The sequence below is a fragment of the Mytilus trossulus genome, chromosome 4 (genome assembly GCF_036588685.1).
Source record: "Mytilus trossulus isolate FHL-02 chromosome 4, PNRI_Mtr1.1.1.hap1, whole genome shotgun sequence".
Lineage (NCBI taxonomy): Eukaryota > Metazoa > Mollusca > Bivalvia > Mytilida > Mytilidae > Mytilus > Mytilus trossulus.
The window spans coordinates 2,028,442-2,048,678 of NC_086376.1; the positions used below are offsets into that span (position 1 = coordinate 2,028,442).

The 20,237-nt window shown below is 31.3% G+C and overlaps 1 protein-coding gene across 2 annotated transcripts; it reads left to right on the forward strand.

Moving 5' to 3' along the window:
- The first annotated feature begins 144 nt into the window (after nucleotides 1-144).
- Nucleotides 145-19,971, forward strand: LOC134714477 (uncharacterized). Of its 2 annotated transcripts, XM_063575760.1 has the most exons (9): nucleotides 145-321; nucleotides 2,939-2,984; nucleotides 4,594-4,667; nucleotides 5,585-5,635; nucleotides 7,638-8,954; nucleotides 9,220-9,255; nucleotides 12,891-13,094; nucleotides 16,726-16,827; nucleotides 17,979-19,971. In XM_063575760.1, exons 2-9 carry the CDS (start codon nucleotides 2,948-2,950, stop codon nucleotides 18,102-18,104), a joined length of 1,947 nt encoding a protein of 648 aa, XP_063431830.1. In that variant the 5' UTR covers nucleotides 145-321; nucleotides 2,939-2,947; the 3' UTR covers nucleotides 18,105-19,971. The 2 variants fall into 2 exon arrangements, with proteins under 2 accessions (XP_063431830.1, XP_063431831.1); XM_063575761.1 differs by lacking the exon at nucleotides 9,220-9,255.
- The last annotated feature ends 266 nt before the right edge of the window (nucleotides 19,972-20,237 follow it).

Below are 20,237 nucleotides of genomic sequence, written 5' to 3' on the forward strand. Positions count from 1 at the left end.
TAATACTTTTACCCCGAACTTGGTTCTGATATCTCGTAAAAAAATCATAATTATTTCAAATTTGTTGAATAATTGAAATAAAAACAAAAAAACCCAACCGTACTATCCATTTAAAATAAAGATATTCATATTCATTTAAGGTTATTCGACATGGAATATGGTAATAGATCAAACAACCCTTCTGGAGCCTCAATGATAAACCGGAAGTTGACATTATAAATCAATAATAGATTATCTTCTCTTGAATTGTCATTTCGCTGCTGACCATGACATCATCGAGAATAAAAGGACAATAATAACAGAGAAAATAGCACGAAAATGGTAATTACAATTGAATTGTAAATTCTTGTTTTAAAGCACCAGAGCTGCACAGATAAGTCAAAAGGATCTTGATAATCAGACTGTCACAAATATAAATAAAAAAACGACTGCTTGAGAAAAGGAATAATTTGTATATCCGTTTGGTTTAATTGACATGAAATTTACAGGTTCACTGTATATGAATCATACTTATTAGTTCGATCACAGGTATCGTGCATTTTTTTTCCTCAATGTCATTTGTCATTTTGTTATACTTTCAGTTTGCTAAGCTATAGTTTTATATATCATTGGTCATGATGGTGAAACAAGTTCCCAATTTTGATAATGAGATTTTGATATTGATGGTGATACATTTGATGGACATCATTATTTTGGGCATCCCCTAACAATATCTACAATCTACAGTTAACCTGGTTGATTGAGCCTTTTTTTGGGCATCCCCTAACAATATCTACAATCAACAGGTAACCTGCTTGATTAAGCTTCTTCTTCTTCTTCTCTGTATTAGCTTCCTTTAAATAGGAACACCTCTAATATATATATTATTAGAGTATTTGGGGTAAATTTTGTAAGATTTTTTTTTTGGTTGTATGTAGATAACTATGTACAGCACACTATGTAGGAGGTTTACTTTCATTTATAAGTTGTTTTTATATATATATATACAGATTGTTTTATTTTGTATCTATTTTTTTTAAAAATTTTTTTAATATAATAAAAGAAACGTGCACCATAGCAGTATTTACATGTGAGGGTCTTATATACATGTTTTTTGTTGTTTTATTTGTTTGTTTTAAAACTTAAACATCCAATATTTAAAAGTTGTACAAAAACAAAATAAGTGTCTATAATGATAGTAGTTATATATATATAATTCTATTTTTTTTATAAAAAGGATATAGTTATAGATTAATTTTCTAAAAATGAGGTTACTTAATTATTTTAAAAGGAACAAGTATGTATTTTAAAAAGTAAAAATATATTTTGCATCAATTTTAATATGATAAAATATCTCATAATAGTGAACATCAATTTTCTTGACTGGTGATGTGGAATTTCATTGATAAAAATTATAATCTTTTACCTAATTAAAAAGCTAAAAAATTAAAAATAAGACAGTCATTAAAAACAAAGTTCTTATTCTTAGGTTCAGTATCATGTAATAAATTTACTTTGTTTTAAGTGGAAAATGTGGTTAAAAATATTTTGGCATCATATAAAATTATCATTTATAATACAGGAGCTTGTCATTAATTTTAATTATTTTAATTATATGATAACATTTCTCATTTTATAGAAATTTTAAACTTAAAATTATACTCATAAATTTAGAGCTGGACTCGCATTCGGGTGATTATCAATTCATCTTGATGAATATCCTCCTTTTGTCTTCTTTACTAACACACTTATTTGAATCATCTATCTCTAGTCCATGTAATGAGAATATGAATATATTTGTTTCTCCATGTTTAACATTTTTAATAAAACAGTTCTTATATGTATAAACATTTATCCATTTTTGCTTCTTCACTAATCACTGAATATTGAATATTAATACACAGTATAATTGTTCATATACCTGTACACTTTGGTTTTACACAATATTATTTGATGTTCCTTGCATCTAATATTTCAATTCTCTTGATATGTAGTTGGAATAGTAGGTTTCTAGCTTTCTGCTCTAACTTTTCTGCCAGTTCCATTCCTATACTAAGGGATTCTTTAAAATTGCTCCAGTCTAATATCAGACGTGTAATTTCCATCTTATTGTTGCAGTATGTATTCCATTTTGCAGGACCACAGCTATCCAGAATGACTTTTTTTATATCTATAAAATATTTCTCTCTTATAGTGCTTAGTACAGGACAGGTGGTTATCATGTGTACTATGTCTTCACTTTCTGTATGGCACAGTTGACATGTTGCTTCTGTTGAGAAATGTGTGAACTTATGTTTGTCTGATTGCAATATATAAGTTCCAGTCATCATTCTGGATTTCACAATGGATTTTCTTATCTCAATTCTGGGTTGATTTTTTAGCTTCCATACATGTGCTGTTTTTCCTATTTCCAAATTATCTATGCAGACATATTTAAGACTGGTTTTATTACAAGCATCAGATTTTAATTTATCATTCCAAAATTTGTGAATTTGTCTATTGATTTCTTCCTTCCATGCATTTTTTTTGGGTGTGCTATTTTGAAGTATGTTAATTGACGGTAGACTGTATAACTCTAAAATGTTCAGTATTTTGCTGAAGAAACTTTTCTTGTTATCGCCAATATACCTTATCTCTAATCCAGGCTGACCTGAGAATCTGTCCCGCTTGAACTATTGACGTCGTACAACAATCACTTTTCCATTGGAGCATCAAATATTTCGTATTATGATGTCAAAATTTTACGAGACCCTGTGTGACGTCCAGTAATGGCAAACAAACAGCGACAAGGTGTATTATATGTCTGTCTATTACTTACACACTGTAACATGGCTTACACAAATCACTTTCTTTTCCTTTAGTATGCAGGAGATATTTGCTTTTGAACACTTTGATATTGTCATCATGGTCATTGTCAGTCATTTAATCCAATAAAGTTTTTAATTTATATTTATTTCAGAGTTGAGACATGGCTTACAGAACAGTGGAAAGGGAAGCAAGTTTTGGTATGGTTACAATAGAAAAATAACAAAATAGAATAGCAACATGCTTTATTTTAAAGTTTATATTAAAAATGTATTGTGTATATGACAAAAAAAAATGTATGAACTACATGTATGCAAGTAATATCTAAAAAAAAACATTTCACAATGTTTTTGAATGTCAATAAAGCGATCAAACAACAAAACAAACAAAAAGAGAAAATTTGGTATCTCTGTTCAAGATTATATACAATTACCATATATATATCAAGCTTTAAATCACCCAGTCTAGGTTTATATTTTAATAGAGACATCAACAAAACATCAATAAAATTCAAACAGATATTTATAGATTATCGTTGATCATCTCAATGAGATTGATTTTCTCGCTTGAGCCGGGACGGCGAAAAGGAGAAAGGCAATCGAGGTGAGATGACCAATGATAATCTGTTTATCGCTATTTTACCTATGACGACGTTGTCAATTTCGTTAGCAACGCCACATGCCTGCTTAGTTTCTGGCGATAATTTTCCATCTCAAGCGAGTAGCATGATATGAAAAATTATCACAAAAAAAGATAAAAGGAAAAATGCACAAAATAGCGATAATTAAAGATTATCATTTAGCATGTTCAGTCTTTAATAAAAGACATGATAGAGAGGTGTGTATACTTTAGTGCATTATGAAACATATGAATATCAAATTCTACATGACACATGTGAAGTCTAGACTTAAGTTGTAAATTTCCCAATAACCAAACAAGTATCTCTGACAAAGATAGATTCACATACTTTTATAAAGTTATTTGTATGTTTATTTCATTGGGGGAAAATACCAATTTGTACAATTTCTGTATAATTGATACACAACACCGGAACGATACATGTACAAAAAATATAACTAAAACATATCTAAACTGAACAATGATCAACAATGCTGAGTCTTTCATGTCCAAAGATTTTGTTCAGATTAGACAGGTATTATAAAATTGAAAATGGAAATAGGGAATGTGTCTAAGATTCAACACAACGAAAATCATAATAGACTAGAAAACTAGCATTGAAGGCCACCAAAATGACCAATGAGAATGATGAGTCTAGATCTGTTTACCATTGTTTACAAATAATAGATCTAAAAAAAAATATTATGATTATTTCCTGTTTGTTACAAGAGGTTGATTTGCACCGGTTTCTGTTTTATATCGAGTTCTGTTTAAAAAAAGTTCACTGTAACTTGTAAGGGTTCCTTTTTCAAACCATGAAACTTAATTTCAACTAAGCAATATAACTACATAGTATACATTGTAAAGACTTATTAAGAATTCTCACAGTGTAACTGTTGTGCCATTGTATATCACATTAAAACCTACATCGTACCAACACTGACTCTTTTGGACAAGATTATTTTAGGATTAGGAAGGTACTTGCTTTAATTTACAGAAGTTAATTGCTGAAGGATTTTAACTGTACATCCAGACCAAAAGTCATGATATGTGTACCTTATTTACAGCAATAAAAAAATACAAATCAGGGCTAATATATATAAAAGAAAATTGCAAATATTGCAAATTGTAGCTTACAACATTACCAGATTAAATTGACAGTTTACTTCATTGGATATTATTTTTTTGTAGCCTTTGGATCCACCTCCTCTTGTCTTGATGGTGTTCCATTTACCATAAGTTCTCAGTTTCAGGTACCAAATAAGGTAAGTTTGTAAATTTTATCAATAGAAGTAGATATACATGAGATAAGTTTGGGTTAAATCTGCATTCTAATAAGGAATAATCTATTAAAATGGCTCTAGTAGGGTAGGAATTATTTTGACACAGTTTGTTGGACATTTAATTATTGTTACATGTACATGTGTATGTTAACAAATTGAAGAGTTAAAATATGATGTACAATGTTAGCAAATTTAAATGTACATCTTTTTGTTTGGTGGATTTTAAAGTTCCATCCTTCCTTCCAACATCCATTTTTATGGAATAGCCCAAACCATAGTATTATGATTTAAGTAATTGATTTTTTAAGCATTTCTGAGGGTACTGCAAATAAAATCCTTAAAAAACTATCCTATTACAAATGTATTAGAAATGTAGCAAAATCTTTCAGAATTCTTCAGTTTTATGTAAAAGTACACCAAAAGCATCTAAAGGGCAACATACAATCACAAACAAAATCATGGGAAAATGTACAGTATGTTAAGCGCTGAAATGTTTCTAAAAGTTATGCCAGGGAAATTAAACAGAAATAATTTGAAATGAAAAAGATAAAGGCAATCAATTTCACAAACAGCAGACATATTTTAAACAACTTACAGGGATTCAGGGAAGTGTATCAAATTTGTATTCTGATTCCCCAATTTTAAACTAGGAAAACAAAGAAAACAAAACAATAGCAGGAACTAGCAAACTTGTAACTATCTGCCATTAACCAAATTATCAATGCTAATTTTACTAAACAACATCACTATTTCTAAGTTATTGGTTTTGAGTGTCAAAATATACACTATCCATTTAATTATTTATACTAAGTAATCATATATCATAGATAAGTTTGGAATAAGCCTCTTCTTTATTCTAAATAATAAAAAAAAATTAAGAAAAGAATTTATTTTTTCAGGTTAGGTTACAGGCAGATTTTCTGAAAAGTCCAAAACATGCAAGGGAAGAGGTAAGCAAGTTAAGTTTAAAAAAGGAAAAGAATGTCAATACTGAAAAGAAAAACCAGGTAGCTACCATGGCTACTGGAAAGTATAAAAAAGAAGATGTGGTATGATTGCCAATGAGACAACTATCCACAAAAGACCAAAATGAAACAGACATTAACAACTATAGGTCACCACACAGCCTTCAACAATGAGCAAAGCCCATACCACATAGTCAGCTATAAAAGGCCCAGATAAGACAATGTAAAACAATTGAAATGAGAAAACTAACGGCCTTTATTTTTTTATTTTAAAAAGGAACGAAAAACAAATATGTAACACATAAACAAACAACAACCAATGAATTAGAGGCTCCTGAGACCTATTTCCTTTAATTATTCTGCTTACAAAAAAATAGTCAATACAGGTGAAACGTTGATTTACATTTTCTTTAGATCAATGAAATTAAATAAACCTAGAAAAATACATGATTGCCTGTGTTTGTATGTGTAATTATATTTATGATAACATCAGCTGATCTGACTATTGGAATTCTTTAGACCTCAGGCCTCTACATTATCATTTTTTCTCACTTGTCCCTTCGGACAAATTGCAAAAAAATCAACTTGTCCGAACTCTTAACTCACTTGTCCGAATTTATAATTGAAAACCCTCCATATTGATTATACATGTTATATGCAATAATAACACTTGCCCTTTGATTGCACCTAATAAAGATCAATAAAGGGAACATTTTGTTATGTTATCAAGAATACCACATCAATTTTAATTTTATTATTTCAGACTGAGGGATTATTTGCAAGACTGAGCTCTCTGACTCATTGTCACTATCATGTGTCAATCATTAAATCATATCTCTTTCCATATCACTAGGTTCTCCTATTCATGGACCTATATTCATTAATTATATGCAGATTTTCCTGAAATCACAATCATCTATCTCACATATGTGTCCTTTCTTTAAATTGCAATGATAAACTTACACGACTATTTTGACTTCTACCCTTTTATATTGGGAAAATATGCATCATTTTCATCAAATTGGGAAATTTAAAATAAACCATGAATTTGACTGAAACTTAAATTTACAGACCCATTTTTAAGAGTTAAACACTGCTTTAAAATAAGACCCCACTTGTCAGTGATGATACACAATGTACATAAATAGACTAATTCTGAAGTAGTGGTATGGTTTAAACCAAATACACCTGGCACCTTGTTTACAAGTTAACCTTTTTTAATTTATTGATGGTGCCAAACAGGATTTTACAATCTATTTTGATTTTTACATACATTGATATATTATCATGAAGTAAATAAAACATTTTAGTAAAAATTCTGCCTCTTTAGATTTTATTTAAATTTACATCTTAACTTGTTATTTTAACATATAGATCTTATTAAATAAAACCTTTTTTAATTTGATGTTATGCCTAAAAGCAAAATCAAATGATACAAACTTTAAATTAAAATTTTAAAGTTTAGGTAAAACTCCATATCATGCATATGGAGGTGCTCCTAATTCAAGAGGCTTATAAGAAGAAACATTTACATTGGTTTCCTTCCCCTTACTTATTTTCCCCTGGTCAATGGCTGTCAGCATGTCAAATACGTTCAGTCAGAGACATATTATACAAGTTTATATGTCTCTGGTCCAATCAATGGATATTTATTTCATTTTGTATCATCAATAAAACAATCATTCATATATTTAGGAATGTATAAGTCTTGAATTTGATCTTTTAACATCGGACAATAATCCGACATCGATTTTTTCACTTGTCCCATCGGACAAGTAGTATGATGAATCTACTTGCCCGACACCTATTTCCACTTGTCCCGGACAATCGGACAAACGGTAATGTCGAGCCCTGGACCTAGAAACATCATCATTAGTCATTATACTATTGCACATGCTTCGGCAAATGTATACATGTATTTTATATGTTATTAACATCAGGTCGTAATTTTAGTCCACTCATTGAATAGGTCTCTATTTTTTTTCAGTATAACTTTGAGATTGAAGAAGGTGTTATGAAATGGGCAGAAGAAAGGGAAAGAGCAATTGAGAGAGAACGTCAAATACAAGCACAAAAACGACTCGAGGAAGAGATCCAAGCTGGGAAAGTTAACAGTGGCCCTATAAGAATAACACAGGAAGAATCCGATTCTGAACCAGAAGATGAATGGCTGAAAAGTAAATCTCAGAACTCAAGTAACCCAGCTGGAGGTCCACAGAATACAGCACGTGAAAAACCTAAACCTCCCCCTCGGCCTCCTCAACCTAGAGGTCCTGTGATAGGTAATGGTATACTAACACCAATTCCTATCTCCGCAGCAAACCATGATAAAACAGTGTCAGGACCTAGTAAACCTGTGGATGTTACCCTGTTTGAAACAGAGGATAATCCTTTTGATATGTTTGAGAGACAGACTTTGAATGATTTAGAGGAGTTGAAAAATGTGTTCCAATGTACAAATCAAACCACTAGTGTAACTAGTACCGAACCAGTAAATAATACACAACAAACCTTGGGAAATACAAACTCACAATTCAGTGGAAATGGACAAACTACTGTGACAGGGAATTCACAAATGCCTGGAGATAATTACGAGAATGTTCATTATAGTAACGGTCAAGGTCCTGGTGGAACATGTGTTTCTAGAGGTGCTAATATAAACAATGCATTTAGCAGTAGTCCTGAACCTACTGATCAGAATGGAGATTATGTTACACTGAAAACCGAATCTGAGCAGCCAAATAAATCATCCCAAATGGACTTGAATAATCTACCCCCAGTTCCCCCTCGAAGATTTTTAGTCAGCAACGATCCCCTCCCACCTATAAACTATCAAAGTGATAGAAGTGCAATAGCTAATCAACCCCTACAACAAATGACTGCCAATGGTACAAATTATGGAAATTTTAATTCTGCGGAACCTAATCCATTTGCATTAGATACATTTACAAACGCTCAAGCTACTGAATATGAAAACACAAGTAGACCTTACTTCAAACCATTAGATACTGATATTCCTAGTTATGAAAATATAGACATTCAAAGTGAAAGAGTTGTGTTTAGTAAGAAAAGTGAATCTTCTCTTTCACATGAGTCATTATTAAAGACTGCATCGAAAACAAATGCATCTAGTTATGTAAATGTTGCTCCCGCAGCGCCATTAAATGACAGTTCTATACGAAATGCCAAAAGTACACCGGATATTGTCAAAACCGTGAATGGTGTAGAAAATTCTAGTGAAGTGTTTGATAGAGCGCCGTTTCCACTGTCAAAATCTCCACCATACAGACCCTCATCACAACAGGTTGGTACTATATATATCATGCCATTTGTATACAATAATCATCCTTTACAATAAATGTGTTTTTTCTTTTCTTTGGTAGAACTTCATGAACTTAGCTAACTAGCTAACTATCATGACTATAATCATGATGAGTTAGATGACTTAATTTTATGAAAAGGAAAATTAAATAGGCATCATCATGATCATGCCTAGATTAGATAATTTAATGCAACTGTACATGTATCTATAGAACTTCTTCTTTTTTAAGTAAAACATTATTTTTTAGGATCTTATAAAACAAAATTTATATGTGGACTTGCCAGTAAGTACTCATATTTCTGATCTACCTGTATTTGACTGTATGATTGTTTTCTACTCTGGAGCCTAAAATGTTTACTTTATTTAAAATTCAAAATCTAAGAAAAAGGGAGCCATAGTGCCAGTGGTAACAGTCAAAGGAGGAAAATGAATGTTCAATAAAATTATTTAGAGTCACCTTTATTTCAAAGATGAAGTCATGTTGTGCTATAATAATAACGAGATTAATCAAATTTCATTATTCATGTCCATCATGTTCAGAGTTAGATTTACTTTAGAATAAAGATAAATGGCCATGGAATGCAAACTAAACATGCTAAATGTAGTTATATAGAAATTGTTATGGCTGCTTTACATGTTTAAGTAAAGATCTCATGTCCAGCTCAGAACCAGTCATTGAAAATGTTTAAGAAACATCATTAAAATTACATGAATTAGCAAAAAATCAATGAAGGAGTAGAAAACTTTCTGTTTAATTAGAATCCTTCTATCATGTCTATAGCATTGTATAATATATCCTAGAATAGTTCTGTACTAATATTTATCTATCCCTAATATCAAGGATTTGTATTTACATTTACTATACAAATCCTTGCTAATATATACATTAACTTGTACCATGTATACTGTATGAAATGATGTCCTCATTGCACTTTATCCAAAAAATATATTTCTTTGTTAAATTTACCATGACTTGTGTACTCCTACTTTGACAATTTCCAGAGACACAAATTAGACACCAACCATCACATCTAACTTTTGCAGGAATAGTTAACTTCTGTATTTTTTACATGTGGACCTAAATATTATAGAATTAAACCAATCTGGCATACATTATAAGCATGATAAGTGACTTTTAATGACACATGCATTGGTATTATAATTAGTTGTCAATAATTATGTTGACTGGTGTTGACATTCAGATGCTGTAATGGTAATCAAAATAAGCCTAAATTATTAAAAATGATAAAAAAAAAAAATGCAAATGATTGTTGTATTTTATTTAGAAAGATGCAGGTACAGATATAGGAGTAAATTGAATTTACATTTAGTCATTACTCAAATTTTACTTAACATGCTTAATACATGTCATATATATTCTGTATAGCTTACAGTGTAGGCATGTTTGGTGAAGGATTTAAATGTTTTGTATAATTTGTTTAATTTAAAAATGTAGTTTACCAAATAATGCTATAACTTAATCCATTACATTTATGGGACATATAAGTCAAATCCAAACATGTATTTACATGCATGACATGTAATGTAGAGAACCAGTATTTATTTATATGTGCATGTCTTTTTAGCTCACCTGGCCCGAAGGGCCAAGTGAGCTTATGCCATCACTTGGCGTCCCTCGTCTGACGTCAAAAACTTTTTCAAGAATCTTCTCCTCTGAAACTACTAGGCCAAATACTTCCAAACTTTAACTGAATGTTCCTTAGGGTATCTAGTTTATAAATTGTATCCGAAGTTTTGATCTATCAACAAACATGGTCGCCATTGCTAAAAATAGAACATAGGGGTCAAATGCAGTTTTTGTCTTATATCTCAAAAACAAAAGCATTTAGAGCAAATCTGACATGGGGGTTAAAATGTTCATTTGGTCAAGATCTATCAGCCCTGAATTTTTCAGATGAATCAAACAACCCATTGTTGGGCATGTTGGGTTGCTGCCACTTAATTGGTAATTTTAAGGAAATTTTGCAGTTTTTGGTCATTATCTTGAATATTATTATAGATAAAGATAAACTGTAAACAGCAAAAATGATCAGCAAAGTTAGATCTACAAATAAGTTAATATGACCAACATTGTCAATTGACCCCTTAAGGGGTTATTGTCCTTTAATGACAATTTTTCACAATTTGTTCATCATATTTGCTAACTTTAAAAAATCTTCTCCTCTAAAACTTCTCAACCAAACTTCAACTGAATGATCAGTAGGGTGTATAAAATAAAGTTTGTGTTTTATTTTCTATTTCGTCAAAAAACATGGCTGTCATGGCTAAAAATAGAACACAGGGTAAAATGCAGTTTTTGGCTTATATCTCAAAAAACTCCAGCATTTAGAGCAAATAAGACAAGAAGTTAAAGTATTTATTAGGTCAAGTTCTACCTGTCCTGAAATTTTCAGCCGAATTGGGTAACTGGTTTTTCAGGTATAATGCCCCTGAATTGATGATTTTAAAGAAATTTTGCAGTTTTTGGTTATTATCTTGAATATTATTATAGATACAGATAAACTGTTAATAGCAAAAATGTTAAGCAAAGTAAGATCTAGAAATAAGTCAATTTGACAAAAATTGTCAATTGACCCCTTAAGGAGTTATTGCCCTTTAAAGACTTACTTTTTTTCACAATTTGTTCATCATGTTGACTTACTTTAAAAAATCTTCTCCTTTGAAACTGCTGTATCAATTTCAGCCAAACTAAGGCTAAATGAGTTTCAGAGTATCTAGTATAAATTTTATATTTTATTTCCTTGTATGTCAAGAAACATAGCTCCTATGGCTAAAATAGAACATAGGAGAAAATGATTTATTTTTTTTGCTTTTGAAGAAAATAGGACCATTCAAAGAACATTTAAATAAATTGAAAAGCCAAAATAATCATTGATGAGAGATTTAACCAAAAAAATTAAGGTGAGCGATTCAGGCTCTTGAGAGCCTCTTGAAGAAATGGGAAGTTAAAGAGACAACAATTAACCCGACCAAAGAACAGAAAACAACTAAATGCCAGCAATAGATATTCAACAGAGGGAAAAAATTACACTTCTGGAGACTTGCCTCAGTCGTCCCCTTAACAAAAATTTGTTCTAGTTCAGTGATAATGATGATAATGGACGTCATACTAAACTCAAAAATTTATGAATGAGCTAAAATTATAAAATCATACAAGTACATTTTTTTCTTGCATGTGTTTTTGTATCTTGATATTCAGCTTAGTTTTTTTTTACTTGGGTATACATAGATGCACAAAATGTAGTTATCTTGACAATATAACATAAAAATGAGAATGGAAATGGGGAATGTGTCAAAGAGACAACAACCCGACCATAGAAAAAACAACAGCAGAAGGTCACCAACAGGTCTTCAATGTAGCGAGAAATTCCCATACATGACATATGACATGTATGATAATGATATGAATATATATTTAGAAAATCATTTTAAGAACTGAACCAAATATCATGAAAATGGCCATGATTGTGAACATGGTGAAACAATCCTTTAAAAGAATCATGGTAGAGATTTTCATATTGTTACAACCTTTTTCACCCAAATCAATGACGGCAAACAGACCTTGTTTCACAAATACACATTTGATTATTAGGCTAGCATGGCTGGGTAATACGCTTAAAACCTGGGCTTTTGGCAAAAAAGCCTTGAAATAGAAATGCGGAACACTATATTTGGAAGAGGGACTCTTTATTTTACTTCCCATCTTTTTTTTGTACCATATCATATAAAAGTTCCAAGTATAACCTTAGATTTCAGGCCATTTGTACATCAAGATGAAGACTGGAAAACATATGAGTAACGATTTCTCTTTATATTTCAGTCATGGAACAAATACTCTCCCCTTCCTTCCCCGTCAGGAGCATCAAACAACAGTAACGATTTCTCTTTATATTTCAGTCATGGAACAAATACTCTCCCCTTCCTTCCCCGTCAGGAGCATCAAACAACAGTAGTAGTGACTTTGCTAGTCCATCCGAGGTGGATCCATATCTTAAACTCACCACTGAGCATCAGGGGGTTGTCAATAATCTAGTCGGTATGGGATTCTCTCGACCAAGAGTTGCTCGCGCTGTTGAACATTTTGGCAGTGATGATAAAGAGGTAAGTAACTGAAATAACTTTTATTTTTTTGTATGTTATTTATATTTTATAGTTATTAATAAGAAGTGTGAAAGTGGAAATGAAGTTTTAAGATGGTGCTTGAAGTATAAAATCATAATATGCCGCAATTTGAGACCTATTAAATAAATCTATGGATTTTTTACTGAACAAGCAATCTTTAGTAAATAAACTCATATTAGACATAATAGATACCAGTATTAAATTTTGTTTTTGCACCAGTTGCATATTTTGTCTACAAAAGACTCATCAGTGACACCTGAATCAAAGAAAGTTAAAAAGGCCAAATAAAGTAGGAAGTTATAGAGCATTGAGGACCAAAAATTCCTAAAGGAATGCTATTTTTAACATGTATTTTTATTAATTTTTAGACATTATATTATTTTGTTTTTAAAACAACCTATTTTCAAAAATACAAAATACATTTCATCAACTTTTACAATCATTCAGAAGTGTGTGCCCTGTTTGAATTTAGAAATCATACAATACAATAGATTAATTACAAACGAAAGTGAACCAACGCCTGGTGAGTCTGTAGTACGATAGAGTCCATAAAGTGGATACCCGAGGGTATGCAGGGTCGTTATGATAAAAAACATAAAATGTAGAGAGTCTTATAACAACAACACTTTACGGACTGCTGCAGAAATTTATTGATCGACATGTTTCGGTGCCTAGGGCACCGTCATCAGGATAAAAACAATACATAAAATCATGTTGAAGTACAAAATCGGGTTGTTAAAATTTGAACGTCACAATGTTGCAATGGTAAGTAACGTTATTAATAGCAACGTACTGAAAGTGAAAGTGAAAGTTCATTGTAAGTATGTAAATAAACTATAAAAAGAAATTAAAAAAATAAAATGTTTTTGTTGTGAAAATGTTTGTTAAAATTATTCTGCCAGCATGTGTTTGTCCTCTTGCATCGTGGAAGGAATAATACAATAAGTTGTCAGGCTGTGTATAGACTGTATTGGTTGTGTGGTCTGAATGTTCTGTTAACTTTCTTCCCCAAAATGGACGACATTTAATCAGCAATTCCGTACCATTTCGACTGGCTTCCCTTGGCCAGAGGTACTGCTTCCAATCGCGTCAGGAATGCTGTAAAATGTTTCGGTCGCCGAGAGTAAAGGACAAAGTATAAATATCACTAGTCTATGTTGAATCTTAACTATGTGTTCGTTCATCAAACTATCGGGAATGGCCAGTTATCTGTAAAAATGGTTGTATCTCGAGGGTTGTATGTTTGATTAACATATTTTCGGGAGCATCAGATTGAATTTGAAGAATATGAAATCGGGTGCATTTAATTTCAAATGAATTCTATCAGAGAAAAACAATTTCCTATCACTGTTCTTTTCCTCCTTAAGGCTCGTTTTAGGTTAAGATGGTCCGTTATTATCTATTTTAACAAACATTTTCACAACAAAAACATTTTATTTTTTTATCGTACTACAGACTCACCAGGCGTTGGTTCACTTTCGTTTGTAATTGATTTAATTGTTTTATCGTGAACCCCTGCATTCCTTTTAAGGAACCGCCGTTGCAACCAGCGCTAATCATACTAGCCATTCGCACAGAGTAAACAAAGTTATATTTTATTGAGGCACCCACAGGAACCTTCCGAGAATGCTGCCATCAACCACTAGAAAAGAAATAGATAATAACGGACCATCTTAACCTAAAACGAGCCTTAAGGAGGAAAAGAACAGTGATAGGAAATTGTTTTTCTCTGATAGAATTCATTTGAAATTAAATGCACCCGATTTCATATTCTTCAAATTCAATCTGATGCTCCCGAAAATATGTTAATCAAACATACAACCCTCGAGATACAACCATTTTTACAGATAACTGGCCATTCCCGATAGTTTGATGAACGAACACATAGTTAAGATTCAACATAGACTAGTGATATTTATACTTTGTCCTTTACTCTCGGCGACCGAAACATTTTACAGCATTCCTGACGCGATTGGAAGCAGTACCTCTGGCCAAGGGAAGCCAGTCGAAATGGTACGGAATTGCTGATTAAATGTCGTCCATTTTGGGGAAGAAAGTTAACAGAACATTCAGACCACACAACCAATACAGTCTATACACAGCCTGACAACTTATTGTATTATTCCTTCCACGATGCAAGAGGACAAACACATGCTGGCAGAATAATTTTAACAAACATTTTCACAACAAAAACATTTTATTTTTTTAATTTCTTTTTATAGTTTATTTACATACTTACAATGAACTTTCACTTTCACTTTCAGTACGTTGCTATTAATAACGTTACTTACCATTGCAACATTGTGACGTTCAAATTTTAACAACCCGATTTTGTACTTCAACATGATTTTATGTATTGTTTTTATCCTGATGACGGTGCCCTAGGCACCGAAACATGTCGATCAATAAATTTCTGCAGCAGTCCGTAAAGTGTTGTTGTTATAAGACTCTCTACATTTTATGTTTTTTATCATAACGACCCTGCATACCCTCGGGTATCCACTTTATGGACTCTATCGTACTACAGACTCACCAGGCGTTGGTTCACTTTCGTTTGTAATTGATTTAATTGTTTTATCGTGAACCCCTGCATTCCTTTTAAGGAACCGCCGTTGCAACCAGCGCTAATCATACTAGCCATTCGCACAGAGTAAACAAAGTTATATTTTATTGAGGCACCCACAGGAACCTTCCGAGAATGCTGCCATCAACCACTAGAAAAGAAATAGATAATAACGGACCATCTTAACCTAAAACGAGCCTTAAGGAGGAAAAGAACAGTGATAGGAAATTGTTTTTCTCTGATAGAATTCATTTGAAATTAAATGCACCCGATTTCATATTCTTCAAATTCAATCTGATGCTCCCGAAAATATGTTAATCAAACATACAACCCTCGAGATACAACCATTTTTACAGATAACTGGCCATTCCCGATAGTTTGATGAACGAACACATAGTTAAGATTCAACATAGACTAGTGATATTTATACTTTGTCCTTTACTCTCGGCGACCGAAACATTTTACAGCATTCCTGACGCGATTGGAAGCAGTACCTCTGGCCAAGGGAAGCCAGTCGAAATGGTACGGAATTGCTGATTAAATGTCGTCCATTTTGGGGAAGAAAGTTAACAGAACATTCAGACCACACAACCAATACAGTCTATACACAGCCTGACAACTTATTGTATTATTCCTTCCACGATGCAAGAGGACAAACACATGCTGGCAGAATAATTTTAACAAACATTTTCACAACAAAAACATTTTATTTTTTTAATTTCTTTTTATAGTTTATTTACATACTTACAATGAACTTTCACTTTCACTTTCAGTACGTTGCTATTAATAACGTTACTTACCATTGCAACATTGTGACGTTCAAATTTTAACAACCCGATTTTGTACTTCAACATGATTTTATGTATTGTTTTTATCCTGATGACGGTGCCCTAGGCACCGAAACATGTCGATCAATAAATTTCTGCAGCAGTCCGTAAAGTGTTGTTGTTATAAGACTCTCTACATAATACAATAGATTGTTAAAAGAACTTTTGTCATGTGAATTCCAAAAACATTGTAAAAGAAAACATCTATTCTTGTTTGTAGATTGTAGATCATTTATTCAATGTTGACAAGATGAATGAAGCTGGTTACGATACTTACCAAAGTGAATTGGCATTAGTTCTGCATAAAAATGATAAACAAAAGGTTTGTTCTATGTTACTTATCATAATACATAAATGTTTACAAATAGTTAATTTGTAGTTTGATGTACTTGCAGGGGAATTATTATGACACTCTCTTACTATAAGGATCATAAACTGAGACATATCCTACAATCTTTCAATATCTTAATTCCTGTTTCTTATTATTGCTGAGATCCCAATTAAAAATTGTTCCCATAAACAAATGAATTTGTTGATATATTCTCATTTATTTGTAAAATGAACCCTTACACTGAAAAACTATGAATTGAACTTTCTAAAGAATTCTCAGTTATGATACAGACCCAGAAATAGTACAAGCTATAGTTGAATAAGAAAGGTTGGTTATAATACAACACTGATTGCAATGTACAACAGAATTACATTCTTGGAGATAAAAAACAGCAATACAAGCTTTGCATACAGGTTTTTATGGTTGTGCATCTTCTGATTTTGTGTTTGGATGGATACCCTATAAAGGTCTTCTCAATAGTCCATTTGCCAATTACCAATTTGATTCTGTTATTACACACTTTTTAAACAAATTATTTCCCTTTGTCAATCGTAAAGCATGATGAATTGAAAATGATGTATTGGCAATTTAACTAATTTTTTACGAAAAATAATTTCTGATGTCAAAAGTATTAAGTTTAACAACAAATTAATGTTATTAAAAGATTTGGAAACCTTATAAATTACTCACTTGACGCACATGTAGATTTGCTCTTTCTGCTAGCTCTCCATTGTAAATAAAAGTTAATGTCCCTCATAAGGGAGACAACTTTTTTAAGGATCTCTAATTACAGGATCAATTACCGGAATTGGCAAATAGCCTATTTAATACTAAATAATCTGTCTTGTTGGGTTTCAGACTTCTTTAAGTTCTTACTTATAAGCTGCAGTTATACATATCCATTTTGAAATTCTATTCAAAAGTAAGTCAACTCATTTATAAGATCAGTTTTCTGTTGTCCAGGTCTCTATATACATATTTGACTAATTTTCTCTTTATGCCCACTTTTACTATTCCCGAGTTATTTCTCTTTATAATATTATATGCAAGGAGGGGCATTATCTTTGAGACATGGACATATTCTCCATAAATTGTTTTTAAATTTGATGACTTCACTTTTCACAATTTTATTCTTATTTAAGGCAGAGGCATACTTAAAGATATTCAAACAGTTCCAGGAGTTGGGATTTAGTGGTGATAGAATAAAAGAAGCATTAGTCAAGTTTGAGAATGATGGTGACAAGGCTCTGGACTTTCTTACCACTTAAACATTGTTGTGAAACAAATTACCTATGTGATATGAGGCATAATTGATATTTTTGACAGTATTTGTAAATGAGTGAAAGCATACAAACATATGGAAGTAAGCACTGTAATCTAGAATTGTACTTACAACCAGATGAAGCTAAAATAGTGTCAGTATTTATAACTTTTTTTTATAAAGTTTGATACCTAAAACCTTGCTGAGTAACCGTTTATGGTATTTCATTTCCAACCGCAAAACATGCATTAACAAGGGTATTTCACAAATTAAAACCTTATATTTTTATACTATTTCACTCATTTCATAGAAACAATAACTAAAATTTGTATAAATTAATGATTAATTTGTACATTTTATAATTGAGAATATTTTATAATTGTTTAAAATTTGCTATCAATCCTCTGTAGTCAGAGTCTAAAACTTAAGAAGACTGATTTTGTTGTTTCTTCTTCAAAATGGGCATACACCTGTTTTGAGGAGATTCCTGACTATTGCTGTAAATCAGTCCTGTTTGCCAGCCAGGAAAAAACATCTTGCTTCAAAATTCAATGACATAAATAGATTCAAGAATCAGAAATTTAGTTTTTAAAAAGGCTATATTTCTAGAATAGCCCTGTCATCAGTGACAGAAAACATGTATATTAGCTACATAACTGTGATCTTAATTTATTTCATTTGTATGTATTGTTTTATTTGTTGAAGAATCCATTTATGTTATAAGTATGTTTTAATGTTATGTATATGAAAATTAAAACAGGATGGGGTACCTGTTGTGAAATTTGCCTTTTGCATTTACACATCATGATATGAATGAACCACATTGTTATAGTATAGATTAAGCTAATGTGCTAAGGGGATTAAGAATTTTATTGTTGAACAGCTTTAGTATTTTTTTTAAACTGGTAATTTAAAAAGCATTAAGTTTATAAAATCTGATTTGGTCATTTGCCTACCATCAAATTGTAATGTCAACCAAATTTTCTGAATTTTGACTATTGTTATACTTCCCAGTGCATTTGCTACTGATGTTGTGAAATGTAGCCTTTAATGATGACTTGTCTTTTGGAAAGAAAGCAGAAATATGGTTCCTTTTAAAAAATTTCCCCAAATATATCTCCACCCTTTTATAGTAATATACCTTGAAAAATACATATTATGATACCAAAGTTTTGGATTATTCTGTATTGCTAGATTTTTTTTTAAGCAAGGATGTCTCTTAACATGTTGAAATTACAGAAAACTCAATATTAACCTTGTCTAAATTTAATTCTTTGTGAGACCAACATTTCGATAGTCAAATATCACTTTTTAAAAAAAGTATATGTATATGAAGTTATGGCTATGATATAGTTACTGTTGTCATCACCATGTGATAAAAGCGCTTTCAAACAGATACTTGTATACAGTATATTGTATTCATTAATTCAAAAGCTTGTGCTGTATAATATATGTATTCAATTTGGACAATATTGCAATAGTCGTATATAATGTTCATGTGGGCTTTTTATTTAACAGAAATTTATATAACAACAAGTAAAAGTAGTAGCATGATACTTATAAATACAATGCAATTCAAATTTTTAACATATCCAAACGAAATAACTATATGATATTTCATTATAAAACCTTGCTTCTTTTATGATATTGTGTTCATATTTTTTTATTTAAGTGTCAGCTTATTTTTTTTTACCAATTTTGTTAAAATTGTTAAAAGCATAGACTGGTGAAGTATATGGTGTAAAAGTATCTTGTGTGTTATTGTCAAATCATCTAATGATGTTGTTGTTCCTGGAAACCAATTAATATATCTGACAATGGGTCCTAGTGTATTAAGCCAGGACATGTTACAAATAAACTTATATGTATGACAATTAACTGTTATCTGTTCCTTTTAATCAGAGTAAAAAATCTGATATAAAATTGAGAAAGGAAATGGGGAATGTGTCAAAGTGACAACAACCCTACCATAGAGCAAACATATACCTAGATTTATGTTCTTTCTATCATTTTGTACAGGGTACTGTCTATTTATTTTCGTTGAAATCGTCTTCATTTTATCATTATTCACTTACCCTGTACATGTACAAACAACAAAATAGGTTAATATCAATAGGTATAATGCAAAACTTGTCTGGTC